Genomic DNA, 22,357 nt, shown 5'->3' with positions numbered 1-22,357 from the left:
ACTATTGGAATAGAAAATATTTTGTTCTAAATTGCTATATGAGCACAAAATATCCCCATGCCATTATTATTTGTAACATGTAATTTGTAACTGGACCAAGATAAATTCTTCAGTATTACTGGAATCCTAGCATAGCAATCAGGAGTTAGACTGAAAAAAACCTAAGGTTTGGTTATATCTGAATTCTTTTCTCTTTACTAATGTTGTGGACATCCTATATGCAGTGATTTAAAGCCCAAGCTCTGCGTGCCTAGAGCCTGTGCTCCACAACAAGAGAAGCCAACGCAATGAGAAGCCCACACACCGCAACGAAGAGTAGCCCCCGCTCGCCGCAACTGGAGAAAGCATGCACGCAGCAAGGAAGACCCAATGCAGCCAAAAATAAATAAATAAAATAAATAAATAAATTTTAAAGCCCAAGCTCCCCTGGGCCAGAGTAGATATGCAACACTTCTTTCCCTAAAGCATTGTAAGACTCCAACAAAAGCCCCATGTATAAGTATGTATCTAATGTACTGGTAATTCTTAGAAGACCCGGACTGAATGAAGCATGTTTTTGACTTTGCTCATTTTTGTACAGCTCACATGTACAGCAGTAGTCTCAAGTCACAGTATTACAGAATATTAGGGCTGGAAGAGGCCTTAGAGATGACCCCGTCCATTCCCCTCATATTGCACACACAAAGCCTGGGGTCCAAGGAGGAGAAATGTCTGTCCAAAGTTATATTGCCAAAAATGGCAGAGCACTGGCTCTGTTAATAACTCAACATGTTTGCGGTGAATTCTGAAAACTGTCAACTAGAAAGTAAGCCTCTCCTCACTTAGTAATTTTTAGACTCATAAAGACCTGTTTACGTAGAGGTTAAATTTTTAACTGTCCACCCAGGAAAAAGATTCCCCACCCCCCCAAAAAAAAAACCTAGCAGGGGGAAGAAAACTTAAATACGGATCCCAATGTTTAAAATGATTTTTAAATTCATTAATTAATTAATTTATGGCTGCGTTGGGTCTTCGTTGCTGTACGTGGGCTTTCTCTAGTTGTGGTGAGCGCGGGCTGCTCTTCGTTGGGGTGTGTGGGCTTCTCATTGCGGTGGCTTCCCTTGTTGCAGAGCACAGGCTCTATGTGCGTGGGCTTCAGTAGTTGTGGCTGGCGGGCTCTAGAGTGCAGGCTCAGTAGTTGTGGCGCATGGGCTTGGTTGCTCCGCGGCATGTGGGATCTTCCCGGACCAGGGCTCGAACCCGTGTCCTCTGCATTGGCAGGCGGATTCTTGACCACTGCACCACCAGTGAAGTCCTTAAAATGATTTTAAAATGCAAGAGGATGAATATTCATCTCTAATTTTGTCTACCACCACCACCTTAGTACCACTTAGTCCTTTACTATGTGTATGTATTCCATATTATGTATCTCATTTAGCCCTCACAACAGTGTATCCACCTATGAATTATATATTATCCCCATTTTATAAGGGAGGAGATTTAGAGACATTAAGAAATTTGCTCAAGGACCCACAGCTAGAAAACAAAACCAAAAAAAGCCAGAATCCAAACTGAAGTAATCAGGACTGCAAAGCCCTTAAACATAGTGTGTTTCCTCAGGGGCAATTTGCTTGAATATGAGGAGGTAGGGAGTTAGAGGAAGAAAAATAAAGGTACTTCGTTAATGAGTCATATGAAAACAGAATCTAAAACTAAAATGCCGGGCTTCCCTGGTGGCACAGTGGTTGAGAGTCCGCCTGCCGATGCAGGTGACGCGGGTTCATGCCCCGGTCTGGGAAGATCCCACATGCCGCGGAGTGGCTGGGCCCGTGAGCCATGGCCGCTGAGCCTGCGCGGCCGGAGCCTGTACTCCGCAACGGGAGAGGCCACAACAGTGAGAGGCCCGCATACCGCAAAAAATAAATAAATAAAATAAAATGCCTATTATTTGAAAATTACCACACTGAACTATTCCCATCCAGGTTACTAGTGACTTCTTTTTCTTTTTTTTTTCACACACACACTGTATTTTATTTTCACAAGAGATAAATAAACTGACACCAAGCATTGTAAATGGATGACCACAACAAAAGCAACAATGATTGCAATTACCAAACACGAAACACACTCATACTATGTCATAATATTGATATTCAGTCCAGTAATCCTCCACTGTAACAGCTCCTTTACTTTGCAGTGAAAATTGATTTGTGTATTTTTGCCTCTGAGTCCTTGTGGGATTTTTTTTCAAACAGAAGGTCACAAAAATTATAATCATTATCATCAGTTCACTCAATCCCATGTAATTAATTTTTTTTTCAATTTAGCACTTTTATGAATTCATCAGTTTTCCATTAGAGTTCTGAAAATGCTTATTCATTCAGTTCATTAGTATAGTCAGTTTCCAGAAACCTGTACTTATCAGGGTCTTTTCCATGAATTCCTTGAAGATGAAACCTTTTATAGGAACATTTTTGCAAAAGCATCAGAGTACACCCAGAACTGTCTGTAAATTACTAGTGACTTCTATGTGCCTGAATCCAGTGGTCATTTCTGAGTTCTCTTGCTTGGCCTATTGGTAGCATATGACACTGCTGATCACTCCTTGCTTGCTTTCCAGTACCTCACACTCTCAGGTTTCCTCCTAACTCATTGGCTGTTCCTTCTCAGTGTCCTTCATGGTGTCTGCTTCCTCTCCCAGAACTCAATCCTTGGTCCTCTTCTCTCCTATTTCTACAGTCATTCCCTTAGTGATCTCGCCCCATGTCATAACTTTAGGATGGAACTTAGAAGTATATCTCTACCCAGATCTCTCTCCCTTGAGATCCAGACTTTCATATCTAGCTATATCCTGGGCGTCTCCACCTCTACGTGGACATCAACATCTGGACTTAACATGACCAAAGACAAACCACTCATGTCATCCCCCTCCAAGCCTACCCCATTCCCAACATTTTGCATCTGTTGATGGCAAAACCATCTTACTCAACCAGGCTAAAATCCTGGAGTAATCCTTGGCTTCTCTTTCCCTCACATGTGAGCCTTCAGGAAATCTTTCTGGCCCTATCTTCAGAATGTAGCCAGCTCTAACCACTCTTCGCCACTTCCTCTGCTACCACTCTGGTCTGAGTCTCCATCATCTCTCAGAAGGATTACTGCAGTGAGTTATCATCCTGCTTCTACCTGTGCCCTCCTATAATCTATTCTCAACACAACACCAGAGGGATATTAAAAAAAAAAAAAAAAGGTAGTCAGGTCATGTCCCTACAATGTTTTGAACCCTACATAGGCTCCCCGTGTCAGGGTTAAAACCACAGGACTTTGTAGTGGTTTACATGAAGCTACAAGATCTGGCTCCCATTGCCTCTCCAACCCTCATCTCCTACTATTCATCTCTTCCAGCCAAGCTGGCATCCCTGCTCTTCCTTCCAGGAACACTCTTGCCTGGGGGCCTTTGGTGCAGCTGCTCCATGTTCTGGGACCACTCTTCTCCCAGGTAGCTACTTTGGCTAGTCCCTCAGGACCTTCAAGTCTTTGTTCAAATCTCACTTATCATTAAGGCTAACCTTGACCATCTTGTTTACATAGCAACCTCCTCCCACATTCTCCCTTCCCAACACTCTCATTCCACTTTACTTTGCGCTGTTTTTCTATAGCACTCGTCACTTTCTAACAAATTATATAGTTTACTTATTATGTTCATTGTTTATCTTTCTTCCCTATCCTCCTCTAGAACATTCACTCCATGAGGCAGAGATCTGTCAGTTTTGTTCACAAACTTTTTTCCAAGCACCTAGAAACTGTGCTAAATATATATTTGTGGAATGAATTAAAAAGTTGGAAAGCACTAATTAGACTAAAATATCTAGCAACAGACTAAGATGCTAGTTATTCCAGATTTCAGAATATCCTGCCACACGATACGTGCTCCATGAGCATTTGATGAATGAACTATGTACTGTAATTTGAAAAGGAATCTCTGCACATATTTCCACAGCCTCCGTTTTGTGTGGATGAGTTGGAGTGTATCTTGACTTCTGCCTATTCAGTATCCAAAACCTATTTTGCCTTTTTCTTCTTCAGGAAAAAGCCCTGTAACATATTCTACTATTCAGTCACTTTTGTTATCTTCCTCTCTTTTCTTTCTTTCTTTTTAATTGAAGTATAGTTGATTTACAGTGTTGTGTTTCAGGTGTACAGCAAAGTGATTCAGTTGTATATTACATATACATCTAATTTTTTTTTTCAGATTCTTTTCCCTTACCAGGGAGTTCCCTCCAACAGTCTGTAAACGCCCTTGCCTGGAAGCAATTGCGTAGTTCTGGTCTTTCGAGCACCAGCCATCTGTTGTTGCTTAGCCCTTGCAATAAATCTACCTGTGCTCCAAACTCCCATGTTCTAGTTTGTTTGGCCTCAGTGTGCCTGGGACACAGGAACTTGGGTTCCATAACAAGAGTGGTATATTTAGGATGAGGTAGTACAAGGTAGTGAGGGCCCAAGGGCAGCCCCACCACTCCAGCTGTGTGATCTTCAACTAGTTTAATTCCTCTAAGCCCTAGTTTCCTCATCTGTAAAATGGGGATAACTCACAGGGTTTGTCCAATGGATGAAATGTGATTAATATAGTCTGAAAAACAAGCAACTCTGAATAGTACGCAATCGAAGAATAAAAGCTAATATTATAATGAACTGAAAAACAAAACAACAACAAACCTGCTTTTGCACCAAGTGGAAGGAGGTTGCTGTTAGGAACCACAAGGTTCATTTAAAAGAAGGTAGGTAAATAAATAAATAAATGAATGAATAAATAAATAAAAAGGTAGGAAAATGAATAAAGAAAAGCAACAAAAAAAGGTGATTAGTGCTCGCTTCGGCAGCACATATACTAAAATTGGAACGATACAGAGAAGATTAGCATGGCCCCTGCGCAAGGATGACACGCAAATTCGTGAAGCGTTCCATATTTTTATAACAAGAAAAATTTAAAAAAAAAATGGTGAGAAAAAGGGCTTCGGGCCGGTTCATGGTAATTAGGACCTGGAATGGGGAGCCAGCCCTTCTCTTGGAAGTCCCTCAGCTGCGAGGGGAGCGGGCGCCGGAGCTCCGCGTAGGCCGGGCCCCCTGGGGAGCTGTTTTGCCGGGCCGCCCCTCCAGGGTCCGGGGTCTGGGGCCCCGGGGTCGGAGCAGGCAGCGGGAGGAGCCACGCTCCTGGGGCTCCCGCCGGGGCTCCCTTTAACTCGGTGCCTTTTTCGCTTAGGCGTTGCCCCCTGACGCCTCCCGCACCTACTGAGGACTGTGCAGACTCTTCGCCTCCCTTCTCCTTCCAGTCACCGTGTCCACCCTCCTTCCCACCCCACCGGCCCGTTCTCCGGCCCCAGGATGCCCCCTCCCCTTCCGGGTTCTTCTGGCTTGTTCCGTAGAGTTCGTTTCGAACTTTTGAACCTACCAATCAGCGCCACGCGCCCCTCCTCTCTCCGCGGGCAGGGTAAAATCGGGCATCCGGCCGGGGACCTTGGGCTCGGAGGCGGGGCCGCGGAGGCCAGGGCGGGTCCGGTGCCCGCCCTTCCGACACGTGGCCAGGATCGTGGTATATAGGATCCCTCGGGGCCGCCTTCCCTCTCACTACTTCTCCCCCGGACTCCTTGGTAGTCTGTCAGTGGGAGAGCTTCGTGGACGTTCCCTCGCCTCCTCCAGCCCCGCAGAACCCTACAAGTCTCAGTCATGGTGAGTGGGGTCCCCGGGTGGTGGCGTTGGGGGGAGAGTGCGGAGTCCGAAGGGGCGTCGGGACCCCAGTCCACGTGGGGCCACGTTCCAGACGCCTCCAGGCAAACTGGCTTCTGGTGGCCTTGCGGAAAACCGAGTTCACCCGGGAGACCCCTCTACCGGCTCGAAGACGCGGCCTGGGCACTGCCCTCGGTGGAAGTGGAAAGCCCATTTATTTGATCCTAGATAGAGGGCACCCATCCCCCCCAGGGCCCGCTACCGCCCCAGGAAGGCCAGGGAGCCTTCACACTGGCTCCCAATGACTTATGAAACCTGAAAATCCCTCCCATTTCCCCCAGTGATCTCACTTTCGCACTGGAGCATCTCGTGTGCTGGAGCATCTCGTGTGCTCCCTCATGGTAGGCGTTGCCTTTCCAGCGCCCTTTGACTCGCTGCTGAGTCATCTGTGGCCAGACTCTGGCGAGAGCTTTCAATTGCACCATCCTCACCTGTTGTCGGGCTCTGGGGAGCGCTTCCGTTCGCACCCATCCTCACCTGTGGCCGGGCCGGGGTGGGGTGCGGTGGGGGGAGCGCTTCCGTTCGCACCAATCCACCTGGAGGGATGTAGGCAGGCTCCTCCTTTGAAGGGAATTACTGTCACGTTGTTTAATCCTGCATTTCTCGTATTAATTTAGTGGGGTGTTTATAGCTGAAGCTTTCTACTTACAGGTTTAAAAAAAAAAAGTCCATAAAGAGAGATTTTCTTATAAAGTCACAGAGTAAACTAGTACTGACAAAGTATTCTCAGTTTTAAAGAAACTTCAAATTACACACAACTTGAGTATTTTCTATATAGCTTCCAGAGGTATTGGAAACAAGTATCTGAGGAAATATCTGTTGGAAGTCTACCTAAAGTAGGCCGTGTGTATCAGATGTTTCAAAATAATATCTTTTTAAAAAGCAATGCAGTGAATAAATAGTTACCTCTTTAGGGATTACCACAGTTATCAAACGTATGTATGACTGTAACAACTTGCTTGAGTGCTTTTTACCAGGCAAGACCAAAAAGATACTGGTAAAAACGTGTTTCAGAAAGTAGTGGGGTAAAACAACTATACCCCAATAAAAAAGAAGAAGAAAAAAAAAAAAGAACGTAAGAAATGGGACTGTTTAAAGGGCAGGAGAGCAGCGGTAGCAGCAGACCTATTTAGGCATATACTGGTTAGATTAATAGTTTTTTTGTTTTTTTGTTTTTAAACAAGGGACAGGGGCTGCTTATCCAGTTAAGGCTAGACTAAATGATTCCATCACCGGTGTCTCACTTCATCTCCCGAGTGGCCAGGGGAGAGTGGAGGGCAAGCAGTGGCCACAGTCTAAACCATACCGTTGCACAATGAAAGAAACTCAGAAGGCTTCAGTAGAAGTGCTTCATTAGAATGACAGGATCATCTCAGATACTTTACCTCCCTGGGGCCTGGGGCTGTCATGGACAGATCTCTGGTTCTCTCCTTTCTAGGTCTGTGGAATGTCCAAAGTCCAGTTAAAGGTAAACATGATGCAGTTTTAAATAGTCATGGGTTCATTAGAACAAACAACTCCCCTTTCTCCCACGGCCCTAGAGCTGGGCAAGTAGAGGCAGGTAACAGTGAACTTGCTGATGAGGCCAGCAGACCATGATTGTTTTATGGAGAGTGTAGGTGAGAAGGAGGGGACCATAAATCAAAGATTGTGAGTGATTGGGGGTTTTATCTTGGGTTATGAAGCTAGGCCCTTTGAGATCTTAGGTGGTATTGAATTTTCTTTAACTAGATTCCTATTAGCAGTTTTTAAAAACTTGAAACCCTCTTATTTGGAGAGGATGTAATGGGAGATATTTGGTGTTGATATGTGAAAGACCTCTGTCTCCAAAACCGCTAATCTGATTTATGATGGAAATACAATAAAAATCCTTTTTTTGTTTTTTCTCTTAAGTCTGTGGGTGTAGATTCTGTGTTCACTGCCTTATTTTACTAAGCAGAAATGAGTTTGGTAACATCCTAACATCGTTACAATTGTGAAATTTTAAGACTTTTCCCCCACGTTGCCAGAGATATATGTACATTCTACTAGAAGACAGCTAATTTCTTAAACTATTAATGAAGTCTTGGTGACACTTCTAGCTTTTATTACCATGTGTCTCCGTCCCCCTCCCACCTTCCCCACCACTCTCCCCTCAAGATGCATTGATAGTGAAGGAAAATGTTTTTCCTTAAGATTAAATTCTTCCACAGGGTTAAAAGGCTGCCTCTGACCACAGTTTTTAAAATACAGGTAACTGCTGCTTATCTGGTGTTTTCTCCACGAGTCATATGGCTGTAGTTTGCTGGTTTAAGCTGGTTTTAAAGGGAGAGGCGGAAGCTCTTCTCTTTAAAGAATAGGAGTAAAGAGGGACCAGAATGAACTCTAGTTACACAGTCATACGGAGAATGAATCAGCTGGAAGGAGGAATTTTGCATGCCTTTAAGGAATCAGAAGGCATATTTCCCAGGAGTTGGGGAAAATCTATTGCTAGAGCAGCTTGTATCATTCTGAAGGTAGAAACCTGACCTTGAACATCTAATGTGGCTACAAAGCGAAGGTCTGGTCTCTGGTCTTGCCTAGTAGTTCATTAACATATCTGTGGTTTTCCAAAGCATTTTCTCTGAGTTAGGCTGTTGCTTGTGAAATAGTCCCAGGGCAGGAGTGGCCTCCAGAAAGGTGCTGATCTCTTCTGAAGGTTAATAGTCATTTACAGTGAATCATTACTAAATGTCCCATCTGATGTGTCATGTTCTGACATTTCCTTTCTTCCTCTCACAGCGTGAGTGCATCTCCATCCACGTTGGCCAGGCTGGTGTCCAGATCGGCAATGCCTGCTGGGAGCTCTACTGCCTGGAACACGGCATCCAGCCTGATGGCCAGATGCCAAGTGACAAGACTATTGGGGGAGGAGATGACTCCTTCAACACCTTCTTCAGTGAGACAGGCGCTGGCAAACATGTGCCCAGGGCAGTGTTTGTAGACCTGGAACCCACGGTCATTGGTGAGTTGACCTCAGTAACCCCAATGAGATCCCGGGGGTCCGGAACAGGAGGTGTATCCTGGGGGCTCCACTGATGCCCTGGGGTCAAGCAGACTTGTGCAGGTTGTTACTGATGGGTGGCTGCTTCATTTTCCTTTTCCAGATGAAGTTCGCACTGGCACCTACCGCCAGCTCTTCCACCCCGAGCAGCTCATCACAGGCAAGGAAGATGCTGCCAATAACTATGCCCGAGGTCACTACACCATTGGCAAGGAGGTCATTGACCTCGTCTTGGACCGAGTTCGGAAACTGGTAAACACAGTACTTTATTTAAAGTAGATGAGAGTTTTCTCTTACAGTTTTGAGAGACCAAACTGCAAGAATCACTCTTTGCACACTAAAATGAACTTTACACTGCCCACTAAGTAACTGGACTTCTGAACCAGATGGTCCTGAGCTATGGGACAACTATGTGGGGTGGGGATAGTCTTCTTTTGCCTCTTTCTGTGTCTTACAAGGCAGATTTGGGCAATTGCTCATTCAGTGAGGGCAGTTTACCTGAAGTCAAGGTGAGTACCAGGACACCTTAACCGTTTTACTGACATTTAAGACCATTAAATATCCTTGTTCATATTAATCAGGCAGCTTCCCAGCTTCAGGCCGAGACATCCCTTTTTAGGTCATCCTAGTCACAGTGAGTAGGTGGCTGACTGACATGTAACTCGTTGATCAAATTCATAAAAATTGGACTGCTGACATGTCATTACAGAAAGTTCACAGCAAAAGAAGCCAGTGTAACACTGACTAGAAATAGCTGACACTGGAAAATTCCATCAACACTGAAAGTGGAGTCAGTGGAGCTCCCTTGTTACAGAAGCAAGTATGAGTCATTGGAACTTTGAAAGTATTAAGATAATAATCACAAAAAAGCAGTACCCTCGTTTTTCTACTAGAGATCAGGGCAGTGTGGACTGGCCCTGTGGCAGAAAAATCTAAGGCAACTATTCACATCGGTAAAGTTGCTAAGTGTTCTGTTCGCATCATTTTAATTAAGAGTCTGGCAATCAGATGACTCTGCTCCTTAGGCATGTGGGCAGCTTGTAAGTAATTAAAAATCAAGAATGAAGGCCTGGGTGGAATAGCTTGTCGGGAAAGTCACATTATGCTAAGCCCAGCAACAACTGGTCTATTTTGAAAAGAATGGCCTTACATCATTCATGGCTTCATACTTTTTCAGATGTTTATCATCGTCTTCCCAGCAGAACTGGGCTAATGGTTCCTATGTTTGCAAATCAAGCTTCAGCTACAAGTACTGACTTGGAAATCAGGACCTGCCGTTAGGGACAGGTAAACGTAGTAAAAGCCATTGAGGGTTCTGGAGTGAAGTTCATTAACTACCAAAACAATTGCATTTGTCCTTGGTGTTATTACTGTGTCCACATGAGGCTTAATGGGTGAAATTGGTAGACTAGGGCCTGCCCTGGCATTGATCTCATTCAGAGTATGGACCCACAGGAGAAGTGAACTGGGGGCTCAGTAGAGAATGTCCACAAATCTCTGGGCACCTTGAGAAGTGAAGATTGTCAACAGAATACTTTGTTTGAAATGACAAAATCATCCTTTCATACAATAGTCAGAATAGCTCAGTTAAGTGGCGGAAAGCCCCAATGACACAGGAACATGGAATTGTGACAGTAAATGGCCTTTCCCAGAATGAATAGACTTTCTGATAACGAGTGCTTGCTGTGCTGAGCACTGTTCCGGATACTCATTTAATTCCCAACAACCCGAAGTAGGTTACTATTCTCCTCATTTAATAAATGAGAAAACTGAGATTAAGAAATGAATTTGGTCAAAGTCACACGGCAAGGAACGGGTAGAGCCAGATCCAGACCCGGCCTTACTCCAGCACCAGGGCATTGGATCTTGGCTATTCTGTTGCGTTCCAGCTCAGAAGGCAGCTGCCGAAATCTGTCAGACATCCATTGTACGGGGCTGGTGGTCCCAGGCCTGCTGTTGGTAGCTCTCCAACTGATAAGAGGTTGCCTTTGTTCTGCGGTCACAGCAAGGGCACCAGAGGTTGCCCTCCCAGTCACCAAAACTTGAGCCCTGCATCCATTTCAGACCTCATGATTCCTCTGCCTGCAGAAGTGAAAACAGTTCATTTAAAATAGCCTTTTAACAGATCCCCTCCCTCCAGCTCCCAAGAGTTGATTGTGAAAAGTTTCTCTGAATCACTTAGCACTTAGAAGCTCTTTAGGACTGCTTTCTTAGCAGTATTGTTCAGAAGATTTTTTTAAAGATCTCAGTCGATGTGATTATGGAATTCAAAGAAGTCATTGCACCTTTCACCAAGGCTAAAATTAAAACTCCTTTCTTTCTTAGGCTGACCAGTGCACAGGCCTTCAGGGCTTCTTGGTTTTCCGCAGCTTTGGTGGGGGAACTGGTTCTGGGTTCACCTCCCTGCTGATGGAACGTCTCTCTGTCGATTATGGCAAGAAGTCCAAGCTGGAGTTCTCCGTTTACCCAGCCCCTCAGATTTCCACAGCTGTAGTTGAGCCCTACAACTCCATCCTCACCACCCACACCACCCTGGAGCACTCTGATTGTGCTTTCATGGTAGACAACGAGGCCATCTATGACATCTGTCGTAGAAACCTCGACATTGAGCGCCCATCATACACGAATCTTAACCGCCTTATGAGCCAGATTGTGTCCTCCATCACCGCTTCCCTGCGATTTGATGGAGCCCTGAATGTTGACCTGACAGAATTCCAGACCAACCTGGTGCCCTATCCCCGCATCCACTTCCCTCTGGCCACATATGCCCCTGTCATCTCTGCTGAGAAAGCCTACCATGAACAGCTTTCTGTAGCAGAGATCACCAATGCTTGCTTTGAGCCAGCCAACCAGATGGTGAAATGCGACCCTCGCCATGGTAAATACATGGCTTGCTGCCTGTTGTACCGTGGCGATGTGGTTCCCAAAGATGTCAATGCTGCCATTGCCACCATCAAGACCAAGCGCAGCATCCAGTTTGTGGACTGGTGCCCCACTGGCTTCAAGGTTGGCATTAATTACCAGCCTCCCACTGTGGTACCTGGTGGAGACCTGGCCAAAGTACAGCGAGCTGTGTGCATGCTGAGCAACACCACAGCCATCGCTGAGGCCTGGGCTCGCCTGGACCACAAGTTTGACCTGATGTATGCCAAGCGTGCCTTTGTTCACTGGTACGTGGGTGAGGGCATGGAGGAAGGAGAGTTTTCTGAGGCCCGTGAGGACATGGCTGCCCTTGAGAAGGATTATGAGGAGGTTGGAGCTGATAGTGTTGAGGGAGAAGAGGAGGATGAAGAATATTAACCTGTCTGCTGTAATTTTACACTCTTGTCTTGGGACTGTCTTATTTGTGTTCTGTGGAGCTGCCCATTATGGCCCTATCTTGTCAATAAAAGTGATATTTCTGTTTTCAGTGTCAAGCTGTATCATAGTAAATATTTGCTCTGCTTATTCAAGGCCAGTGTGGGATGCAGGAGGCTGGCAGTTTCCATCTTATCATTTGCTCAGTGTTTCAAGTGGCTTCTGTGTACTGTGCCAAGGGGTTTGTCTATTTCACTCAGACCTGAATTGATGACTGGTTATAAAATCATTTTGTGAGGCAGCGGGCTCACGTTGGGCCAGTGTTTTTCAAACTTCAATGTGGATGTGAATCTCCTGCAGATCTGAATCTGTAGGTCTGAGGTGAAGCTTCAGATACTGCCTTTATTCTGTTTTTTTTTTTTTTTTAAAGCTCCCAGGTGTTCTTGGTCGGCTGAGACCATATGTGGAGTATCACGGGGGTAGGTAACATAGCTAATAAATGGTGGAGCCAAAATTCAAGTCACCAGCCAGGCTGCCAGAACTATTGCCGTCATTATTCATAAAATATTGGAGTCATATGGGAAGGGCTTGGAATTGTGCTGATTTATCCCATACTTAGCCAAAACCTACAATGGCAGATAAGATTGTGCTTTAAGAAGTTACTGCTTGGGGACTTACCTGGTGGTCCAGTGGCTAAGACTCCGTGCTCCCAACACAGGGGGCATGGGTTCGATCCCTGGTCAGGGAACTAGATCCCACATGCCACAACTAAGAGTTCGAATGCCACAATTTAAGATCCCAAGTGCTGCAGTGAAGACCTGGCACAGCTAAATAAATAAGTAGAAGTTACTGCTTGGAGAAAGTGGAGCAGGCCGAGACACAAAATTACAATAGTCTCGGGTTGTTATGGTGTTGGTCCTTGACCCAGTGTGTGTTATTGGAAATATTTGAAGTAGGGGAATAATAAGGAAAACTGAAGGAATGTGTGTGTAAGGAAGGTTGGAGAGGAGAGCTCCCTAATTCGGACCCTCTTCTGAGAACCTGTTGGAAGCAGTGTGGTTCTTGAGCAGGGGCAGGAGGCAACTGTGAGAAGATGAGGGTGGGGGAAGAATGCACATGAAAGTGTGGGTGGGTGGCTGGAGAGCTTGGTGACGTGCTCAGGGACTAGTGGTGTGGCCTATAAGGTTGAACCAAGCAATGAAAAATGACAAGGATGATCAGAGGGCCAGGTCATGCCGAAGGGAGGAGCCAGCTTTGGTGCTTAGGTGCTGGCCTGAGAGGGGAGGCCAAACAAGTGGCAGGAGCTGGGGGTGGGTGCAGATCCGTTCACCTGAGCTTATTCCAATGGTGCTCTGTTACCATCTTTCTTTTCCTCCTGGTGTTTTCACCCCTTACCCATTGCTCACCTCTGCATCCTTCGTCTTTAAGGAGAGCATTTTATTTTTTTAAATATTTATTTATTCGGTTGCACTAGGTCTTAGTTGGGGCAGGTGGGCTCCTTAGCTGTGGCATGCGAACTCTTAGTTGCGGCATGCATGTGGGATCTAGTTCCCTGACCAGGGGTCAAATCCAGGCCCCCCTGCATTGGGAGCGCGGTGTCCTATCCACTGTGCCAAGGAGAGCATTTTTTTTTTTTTTTTTTTTTTTGGTGGTACGCGGGCCTCTCACTGTCGCGGCCTCTCCCGTTGCGGAGCACAGGCTCCGGGCGCGCAAGCCCAGCGGCCATGGCTCACGGGCCCAGCCGCTCCGCGGCACGCGGGACCTTCCCAGACCGGGGCACGAACCCGTGTGCCCTGCATCGGCAGGCGGACTCTCAACCACTGCGCCACCAGGGAAGCCCCAAGGAGAGCATTTTAAAAATGAACATTCTGGGGCTTCCCTGGTGGCGCAGTGGTTAAGAATCCGCCTGCCAATGGAAGGGACACGGGTTCGATCCCTGGTCCGGAAAGATCCCACATGCTGTGGAGCAACTAAGCCCGTGCGCCACAACTACTGGGCCTGCGCTCTAGAGCCCATGCTCCGCAACAAGAGAAGCCACTGGAATGAGAAACCCGCGCACTGCAATGAAGAGTAGCCCCCGCTCTCCACAACTAGGGAAAGCCTGCGCACAGCAACGAAGACCCAACGCAGCCAAAAATAAACAAATAAATAAATAAAATGCACATTCTGGGAATTCCCTGGCAGTCCAGTGGTTAGGACTTGGCGCTTTCACTGCCAAGGGCCAGGGTTCAATCCCTGGTTGGGGAACAAAGATCCAGGAAGCCATGTAGCACACCAAAAAAAAAAAAAAAAATTTCTGTCTTGGAGCACAGCACAGCTTCCAGCCTGCGCTGTTTCAGCTTTGGGCTTGGAAGGGTCTCGCAGCATTCATCATGAGAGCAACGGTGGTCTTATGCCCCGCAGGGCGAGGCCCAGCCCAGCCCCATCCTTGAGTACAGAGTCAGCTATTGCTACTCAAAATGATGGGCCACATTCCTTCTACAGCCTGAGCATGGGAGTTCTGGGGTGAAAATGAACCTTGGAGTGGCTGGTCACCCCAGCTGTACTCAGAGACCTTCCCAACCCGGGGTATCTGCTGATTGCCACAGTGCGAGCTCTGGAGGGAAGAGGATATTCGGGTGTGAGAAGGAGCAGATTAAGTCATCCAGCTTCAGCTGGGCATGATACCCCACAATACCTGAAAGGTCTGTTCTCTGAGCCCGCATGTACCAAGCTGGGTGCCCCGAAGTGGGATTCAGGCCTTGCCAATTATCATCCCTCAGCCTTCAGAACAGGCTGGTGGAAACTAAAGAGCCTGAAGCCCCTGGGCCAGTCACCCGTGGCCAGTAGCGAGCCCCTCCAGTGACCTCGGTAAGCCTGACAGGTGAATTATCTTCTGCCAGGATGTGAAAAGGGTTGGAAACCTTTAAGCAGCCTCTACGGTGTCGGGGGGAAAGAAGGTGAAAGAAGAGTTTAGCTGAGAAAAAATATTCCGGTAGAACAGAGCCTGGAGAATTGAAGGAGCAAAGGGCCAGAGGTTGAGGAGGGATCTGTCCTTGCAGTGAGGATTTCTCTCCCTCCTGTGCTGGCGAGAGAGTGAATAGAAGTTAGCCTGCAGCAAGAACAAACATACCCCAAGGTCTAGGTCACTGCTTTGTGGATGACAATCATCTGATCTGCCCTTGAGCACAAATGGAAAGTCTGGGCTCAGAACTGCAGCCATTGCTGAGGCCACTGAGGCTTGATGGGGATAAATGGAGAAAGCCTAAGAGGGTGCAGCTCCCAGACTGTCCAGGGCCCCAGATTCTGGCTGTGCTTATACGCTGCCCTCACCTGACCCGATCCGTGGAGCAATCTGCTTCCACCCCATGGAGGCTGCCCACCCTGGGCGAGGCCAGTGGACACCCCAGCAGAGCTGTGGTTCAAGTTGGGGTGAGGAGGAGAGAATGGCTGCGAGGACCAGTGTGCTGGCTTGTCTACCTGTCATCCCAGGTGTTTGGGAGGCAGCCGGCAGATGTCTCTGCTCCCACGGGAATCTGTCAAACAGCCCACTATCAGGCCAGAGGTGGCCAGGTGGGGTAGAGCTTAGAGAGAGCCTGTCTTCAGGCCTCTAACTTCTGGAAGGTGCGTGGCAGCCCTGCCTGGGGTTGTGGGAGGGAGGGGAGGAGGCTCTGTCAGGGTGGCAGGAAGACCCTTTCACGTCTTGGGTGTTTCATGATCTTCACAGCACCTGTGAGGTGACCTCATCACACCCCTCTCCACAGCTGAGGAAATCAAACCTTGGAGCGATGAAGCATCTAGCTTAAAGCTACAGAGCGAGTGGCCGAACTGAAATCTGGGCCCGGAGCTCTGACTCCAAAGCAGCACCCCACTCTGCTGGGCAGCCTCCGAGCACCCCGAGGGGAAGCCGTCACCGTGCCCGGCAGCCTTTCCAGTTCTCAGGGAGAAGGGACACGGAGGCCAGCCCTCGGGTGGAGCTCTAGGTGGAACCACCGTTGGAGAAAGGAGATCTCGTTCTGCTATTGTGAGATCGCCTCCCAGGAGCCCCATTCCTGGGACCAGGCGGCAGCACACTGATCCAGAGGGGCAAAGTCAGCTGGTCGCCCCTGTCCAGGCGGCAGCTTCCTAGTGAGGGGGCCTTCATTTCAGGCCTCCTGATCTCAGGGAATCAATTCTCAGATTGTAGAGATACGGAGTCTGTCCTTGGTGGGTAGCTGCTACCCCCTGGCTGGACTCGTGCAGACAGGACAGCTCTCACCTGGAGCGCTGCTCCCCTAAGCGCTGGGGCCAGGATGGTCAGCTTCTTTCCACCCAGGCCACAAGGTGAAGCTGGCAGAGATGACCCAGGCAGATGGCTCCTGCAGCCCACTGCCATGGCCCATCATTTTGAGTAGCAATAGTCACAGGGCAGCAGAAGGTGAAGGGAAAATACACCCAGTGTGTTAGGGTGGGGAAGGTTCCCATCTTCAGCCCCGTGAAGAAAGAAAGTCCCCTTTGCTGACATCTTATTAGCCTGTCGTCACTGCCCCATTCATTGCAAGAGACTGGTGTCTCTGAGTTTGTCAGCCCTGATCAGATTCTGGAAAAACTGTTCTTTCCTCCTCTGAGGGTCCCTCTGATTCTGCAGCAGGAGAAAACTATTCAGGAGCAGAGTCTTACAGAACTAGAGACATGTCTTCTTTAGTCATAATACAGGAAATGCTTTTGAACACTGGTCTCCCCACCAGAAGACTTCTTTTTCTCTCTATTATAAAAAAGAGAACAGAATATAAAGCATTGCTAATTACATGAGAATTTTGTCTACATTCACAAATTAGTTTAATTCATTGGGGAGGTGGGTATAAGTACAATCTCATTGCTGTCACACTTCATCCCCTTCCCCCGCTCCACTCTGTTCTTATTAAATATTTCATTTGGCTCACTGGAGATGTCTAGCCCAACAGTAAACTAATACTGAAGTGTCTTTGACAAAGGTAATCATGGCCAATTATACTATTATAACAATTATTGCAGTTTTTAAGTTTAATTCATTCATTATTTTTGAAGAACCTGTTTGGTGCAAGTCACTGTGCTGGGTTCTATAGGGAATATATTTAGCTTTTTTGTCCCCATCAGTTTTTAGAGACAGATCGCATAGGCACAATCCTAATTCAAGGCAGTATATGCCGCATGTCAGAAGAGGTGGGCAACTGTGGCAGCCACTATCGCATATCTACCCCCAAAGCCATTCCCGGCTGGTGGTTTTATTTGCCAACACACCCTCTGGGCCTCTCCACCACCAGGGCAAATCTTAGTCTAAGCTCATCAAGGTAATTCCAGTTCTCTTGCCTGGGACTGGTTAAGGAAGCAGCAGGTGATGCAATTATGCAAATGAGAGGGGAGGTAAAGTCTTCTGGATGGGGGTTGATGGGAAGATATTCTTGGAAGAATTTCCTTGCTCTTAAAAAGGAACACAGCGGGGCTTCCCTGATGGCACAGTGGTTAAGAATCCGCCTGCCAATGTAGGGGTCACTGGTTAGAGCCCTGGTCCGGGAAGATCTCACATGCCGCAGAGCAGCTGAGCTTGTCTGCCACAACTACTGAGCCTGGGCTCTAGAGCCCGTGAGCCACAACTACTGAGTCCACGTGCCACAACTACTGAAGCCCATGTGCCTAGAGCCCGTGCTCCGAAACAAGAGAAGCCACCGCAATGAAGCCCGCGCACCGCAATGAAGAGTAGCCCCGGCTCGGGGCTAGAGAAAGCCCGCGTGCAGCAATGAGGACCCAATGCAGCCAAAAATAAATAAATAAATTTATTTATTTTAAAAAAAAAGGAACACAGGGGGCACTTCCCTGGTAGTCCAGTGGGTAAGACTTCTCGCTCCCAATGCAGGGGGCCTGGCTTTGATCCCTGGTCAGGGAACTAGATCCTGCATGCATGCCGCAACTAAAAGATCCCGTGTGCAGCAACTAAGACCAAGTGCAGCCTAAATAAATACATAAATAAATATTTTAGAATTTAAAAAATAATAAAATAGCCTGCTTATATTTAAAAAAAAAAGGAACACAGGGAAAGGATTTTCTCTTTTGAAACTTTGACATTATTTTGTGAGCACATAATACTTGAAGTTGCCACAGTTATCTTGTGACCACAACTGCACAGATATGATGACAAAAGCTAACATTCCCAGCCTAACAGAACAGAAAGATACAAAGAACCTGGGTCCTGGATAGGATGTTGAGCCCCTCAATAACTAGTCCTGAAACTTCTCTCCCTCTGGATTTTTCATTATGTGAGATTATAATCCTTTTATTGTTGGGTCATTTTGAGTTGGGTCTTCTATTGCTTCCTGCCAAAAGTATTCTAACTAATATAAAAGCCTCATGCAATAGTTCATAGAAGAGTTTAGTGAAATAATAATAAAAATATTAAGACCCTTTTAAAATTGTGTAATCCCCTTTCCAGTGCAGACACTGGCCTGGGAGAGTAAAGATTCCATGCCTCCCTTCCTTTCTTTGGTTTTTGACCTTCCTCTGCCTGCAGTGCCTGGTCAACCAAACTGATCTGCTGCTTCCTTTCAGTCTTTCCAGGAGCCTTGGATGGACTTAAGCCACAGATTAAAAGCACCCAGAAGACATCTGCAGGCCTGAAAAACCTCCTTCCCTTTGACATGCAATGGTGAATGGAGCCATAGCCCGATCTGTGGATCAGAAGATATAGATACCTTCTGATACAGAAGACCAAGGAGGCCCGCTCTGGAAGAACCAGCTCCTCCTAGGAAGCCCAGCCAGAAGGAGCTCAACCCCAGGGCAGTCCCAAATCTTGCAGAGCCTAAGGAGCTTTGAGCTGCCCTTGTAGACAAGGGGGTGGTACTGGGGGACTCTTGGGACAGGAACCAGGCCAGGTTCTGGGGGCTCCAGGGCATGAACAGGGGTCATTTGACCAGTTATTCTCTTGTGTGGGGCCCTTGGATCCTTGAGAGGAAAAAGCCTGAGGCTTTTTCTCCTTCTCTGGCCCATTTGGTTTCTTTTACTCTCCCCCACTGCTCCCCTCTCTCCCCACCCTCAACTTCTCCCTCCACTTCCATTTCTCCCTTCCCTCTCTCACTCATCTCCTCCTTCCCCATCCTCATTTCCTCCATCACCTCCTTTCCCTCTGGCCAGGTGCCAACACAACAGTGTGTGGCGGAGAGAATTCACCTGGAGAGTGAGACAACATCTAACAGATGCTGACAATTGGCCCTCAATGGCTGTGAGATCCAACAGGCTCGCTCTGAAAGCTCAGGCCCAGCTGTCAGATGAGTACCTGTGCGGCCTGCAGGCAGAGGGCAGACAGGGCCGTTTGTAGGGCATCAGACGCTTTGAACTTGTCCGTTCAGCTGCCACCTGGCCTCTCCCCGCAGGAGGTGGGGGGAACGTAGATGGCAGAGTGTTATGACTGCAAAAAGGAGTCTCCTGGTGGCTGGCCTGAGGGGCAGGAGCCCTGTCCTGTCTCATCTCAGGCATGAGCATGCGCTCAAGAAATTCGTATCAGGCACAGTCTCTTATAAGAGACCTGCAGAATCAAGTGGAGACCAGGATGAGACGCCCGGGTTCTATTCTAATAAGCGGTGTGACTAACTTCTCCTTCTCTGTCACGCTTACCCAGTAGCCAGAACCACTGCCTCGCACCATGGAACTAACCCACTAGAAGGAAGGTTGTGGACATTATGACACTTCACCCCTAAATGCTCCTGCAGGCACCTCCTAAGAACAAGAATCTTCTCTTATACAACCGCATTCCCGTCTTCACACCTAAAAGCGGTAATAATCATTCCATAGCATATCATACACAAATTTCTCCAGTAGCCTTTTTCTTCTTCAAATCTGGGATCCAATTTAAGTTTGAACATTGAATTTAGATGTTATATCTCTTAGTCTCTTGTCTAGAACAATCTCCCACTGTAGTGGGTTGAATGGAGGCCCCCCCCAAAAGATATGTCCATATCCCAGAACAAGTGAATATAACCTTATTTGGAAAAAGGGTCTTTGCAAGATGTAGTTAAGGACCTTGAGATCGTCCTGGGTTACCTGGGTCCCCAAATCCAGTGACAAGTGTCTTTATAGGAAGGAAAGAGAAGACATAGACACAGAAGAGGAGAAGGCCATGTGAAGGCAGAGGCAGAGATTAGAACAATACAGCTGCAGCCAAGGGTCTCCGGGAGCCACCAGAAGCTGGAAGAGGCAAGGAAGGGTTCTCCCCTAAAGGCTTTGGGAATATGCCTTACCAACATCTTGGTGTTGGACTTCCAGTCTCCAGAACTGTGAAAGAATAAATTTCTGTTGTTTTAAGCCACCACGTTTGTGGTAATTTCTTACGACATCCCTAGAAAACTAATACACTCACTTTTTTAAAAAATGGCTTTGACTTCTTAGAGCCTAGGAATCATCTGACAGAATGTCCCAAATCTGAAATTGTCTTCACATTGACCTTTTAAAGTCATAAACCTGATCAAGTCATTCCTCTGCTTAAAACCCTCCAGTGGGGGCTTCCTTAGTGGCGCAGTGGTTAAGAATCCGCCTGCCAATGCAGGGGACACAGGTTCGAGCCCTGGTCCGGGAAGATCCCACATGCCACAGAGCAACCAAGCCCATGCGCCACAACTACTGAGCCTGTGCTCCAGAGCCCGTGAGCCACAACTACTGAGGCCTGCATGCCTAGAGCCTGTGCTCTGCAACAAGAGAAGCCACTGCAATGAGAAGCCTGTGCATTGCAACAAACAGTAGTCCCCACTCACCGCAACTAGAGAAAGTCCATGCACAGAAATGAACTCAACACAGCCAAAAATAAATAAAATAAATTTATTTAAAATAAATAAATAAAAATAAAACCCTTCTGTATCAATGTTAAGTTTCTTGGGGGGTTAATAGTACTGTGGTTGTATAGGAAAATGTCCTTATTCTTAGGAGATACATGCTGAAGTACTTAGGGGTGAGACATAATGTCTGGAAATTACTTTCAAAGGAACTGTGGCAAAATATTAACAACTGGTAATTATTATACCCTGGGAAAAGATATATTGGTGTTGATAGCAATATTCTCTTTTTTTTAAATAAATTTATTTATTATTTATTTTCGGCTGCGTTGGGTCTTCGTTGCTGTGCGTGGGCTTTCTCTAGTTGCGACGAGCGGCGGCCCCTCTTCGTTGCGGTGCGTGGAATTCTCATTGCAGTGGCTTCTCTTGTTGTGGAGCACGGGCTCTAGGCGCACCGGCTTCAGTAGTTGCGTCACTGAGGCTCAGGAGTTGTGGCACACGGGCTTTGTTGTTCCGTGGCATGTGGGATCTTCCCAGACCAGGGCTCGAACCCATGTCCCTTACATTGGCAGGCGGATTCTTAGCCACTGTACCACCAGGGAAGTCCCAATATTCTCTTGACTTTTCTCTGGGTTTGAAAATCAAAATAAAATGGCAGGGGGGAGGGGGAAATGGACAATTTAAAGAAAAAATCTTAATCCAGGTATGCTCGGATTTTTTTTTTAAGATTTTTTTTTTTTGATGTGGACCATTTTTAAAGTCTTTATTGAATTTGTTACAATATTGCTTCTGTTTTATGTTTTGGTTTTTTAGCAGCGAGGCATGTGGGATCTTAGCTCCCCGACCAGGGATCAAACGAGTACCCCCCTGCATCAGAAGGCAAAGTCTTAACCACCGCCAGGGTCGTCCCTGCTCAAATTTTCATGTGCATTAAAAATCACTTAGGAAGTTTGTTAAAATGCAGAATTCTAGGGATTCAGAAGATCTAGGTGGAGCACTGAAATCTGCTTTTTAATGGGCCCCCAGGTGATTCTGAGTCGGGTCTCTAGGCCACACCATGAGGAGGAAGGTTCACTTAGCATCCTGTGGCCATAAGCTGCTCTCCTGTTCTCCAGTTGACCGGTAGCTGGTTGGAAGGGTCAGGCAGGCAGATGGATGGAGATGCAATTTTACAGTGAGGGCAGGACAGGAGATTGTGGACAGAGTAGAGGATAAGGGGGGAGTTGAGGACAGACTTTGCCTCCTTCCCTGGCTTTGGGCTTCTGGGGGTGCAGAGGAGGTTCCTAGAGCCCAGGGGAAGAATGAGATCAGGGCTCAGAGGTCCTAATACCAGAGCTGCTATTCTATTTTACACACTCTTGGATAATTCTCCTCTTTATTTAATTAATTTATTTATTTTAAAGAATAGGGAAGTGCTTCTTTTTTTAAAACTATTTATTTATTTGGCTGTGTCGGGTCTTCGTTCCAGCATCCAGGATCTTTAGTTGCGGCATGCGGACTCTTAGTTGCGGCATGCGGGATCTAT

General features: G+C 47.0%; 1 protein-coding gene and 1 non-coding gene across 2 annotated transcripts; both read left to right on the top strand.

The window, feature by feature from the left end:
- Positions 1-4,840: 4,840 nt before the first annotated feature.
- On the top strand, positions 4,841-4,947 carry LOC115841446 (U6 spliceosomal RNA). The gene has a single exon (XR_004034818.1). It is a non-coding gene; the product is annotated as a U6 spliceosomal RNA (small nuclear RNA).
- Positions 4,948-5,567: 620 nt separating this feature from the next.
- Positions 5,568-12,101, top strand: LOC115841359 (tubulin alpha-1C chain-like). The gene is made up of 4 exons (XM_030835185.3): positions 5,568-5,703; positions 8,521-8,743; positions 8,886-9,034; positions 11,108-12,101. Exons 1-4 carry the CDS (start codon positions 5,701-5,703, stop codon positions 12,080-12,082), a joined length of 1,350 nt encoding a protein of 449 aa, XP_030691045.1. The 5' UTR covers positions 5,568-5,700; the 3' UTR covers positions 12,083-12,101.
- Positions 12,102-22,357: the final 10,256 nt, after the last annotated feature.

This window comes from Globicephala melas, chromosome 10 (genome assembly GCF_963455315.2).
Source record: "Globicephala melas chromosome 10, mGloMel1.2, whole genome shotgun sequence".
NCBI classification, from domain to species: domain Eukaryota; kingdom Metazoa; phylum Chordata; class Mammalia; order Artiodactyla; family Delphinidae; genus Globicephala; species Globicephala melas.
The sequence above is the reverse complement of the archived record's forward strand: the minus strand, read 5'-3'. Positions and strand labels throughout refer to the sequence as shown.

Coding starts and splice junctions, on each gene's coding strand:
- LOC115841359 (XM_030835185.3), top strand. Junction 8,744..8,885: donor CCTGGAACCCACGGTCATTG/GTGAGTTGACCT, acceptor TTCCTTTTCCAG/ATGAAGTTCGCACTGGCACC. Junction 9,035..11,107: donor TGGACCGAGTTCGGAAACTG/GTAAACACAGTA, acceptor TTTCTTTCTTAG/GCTGACCAGTGCACAGGCCT.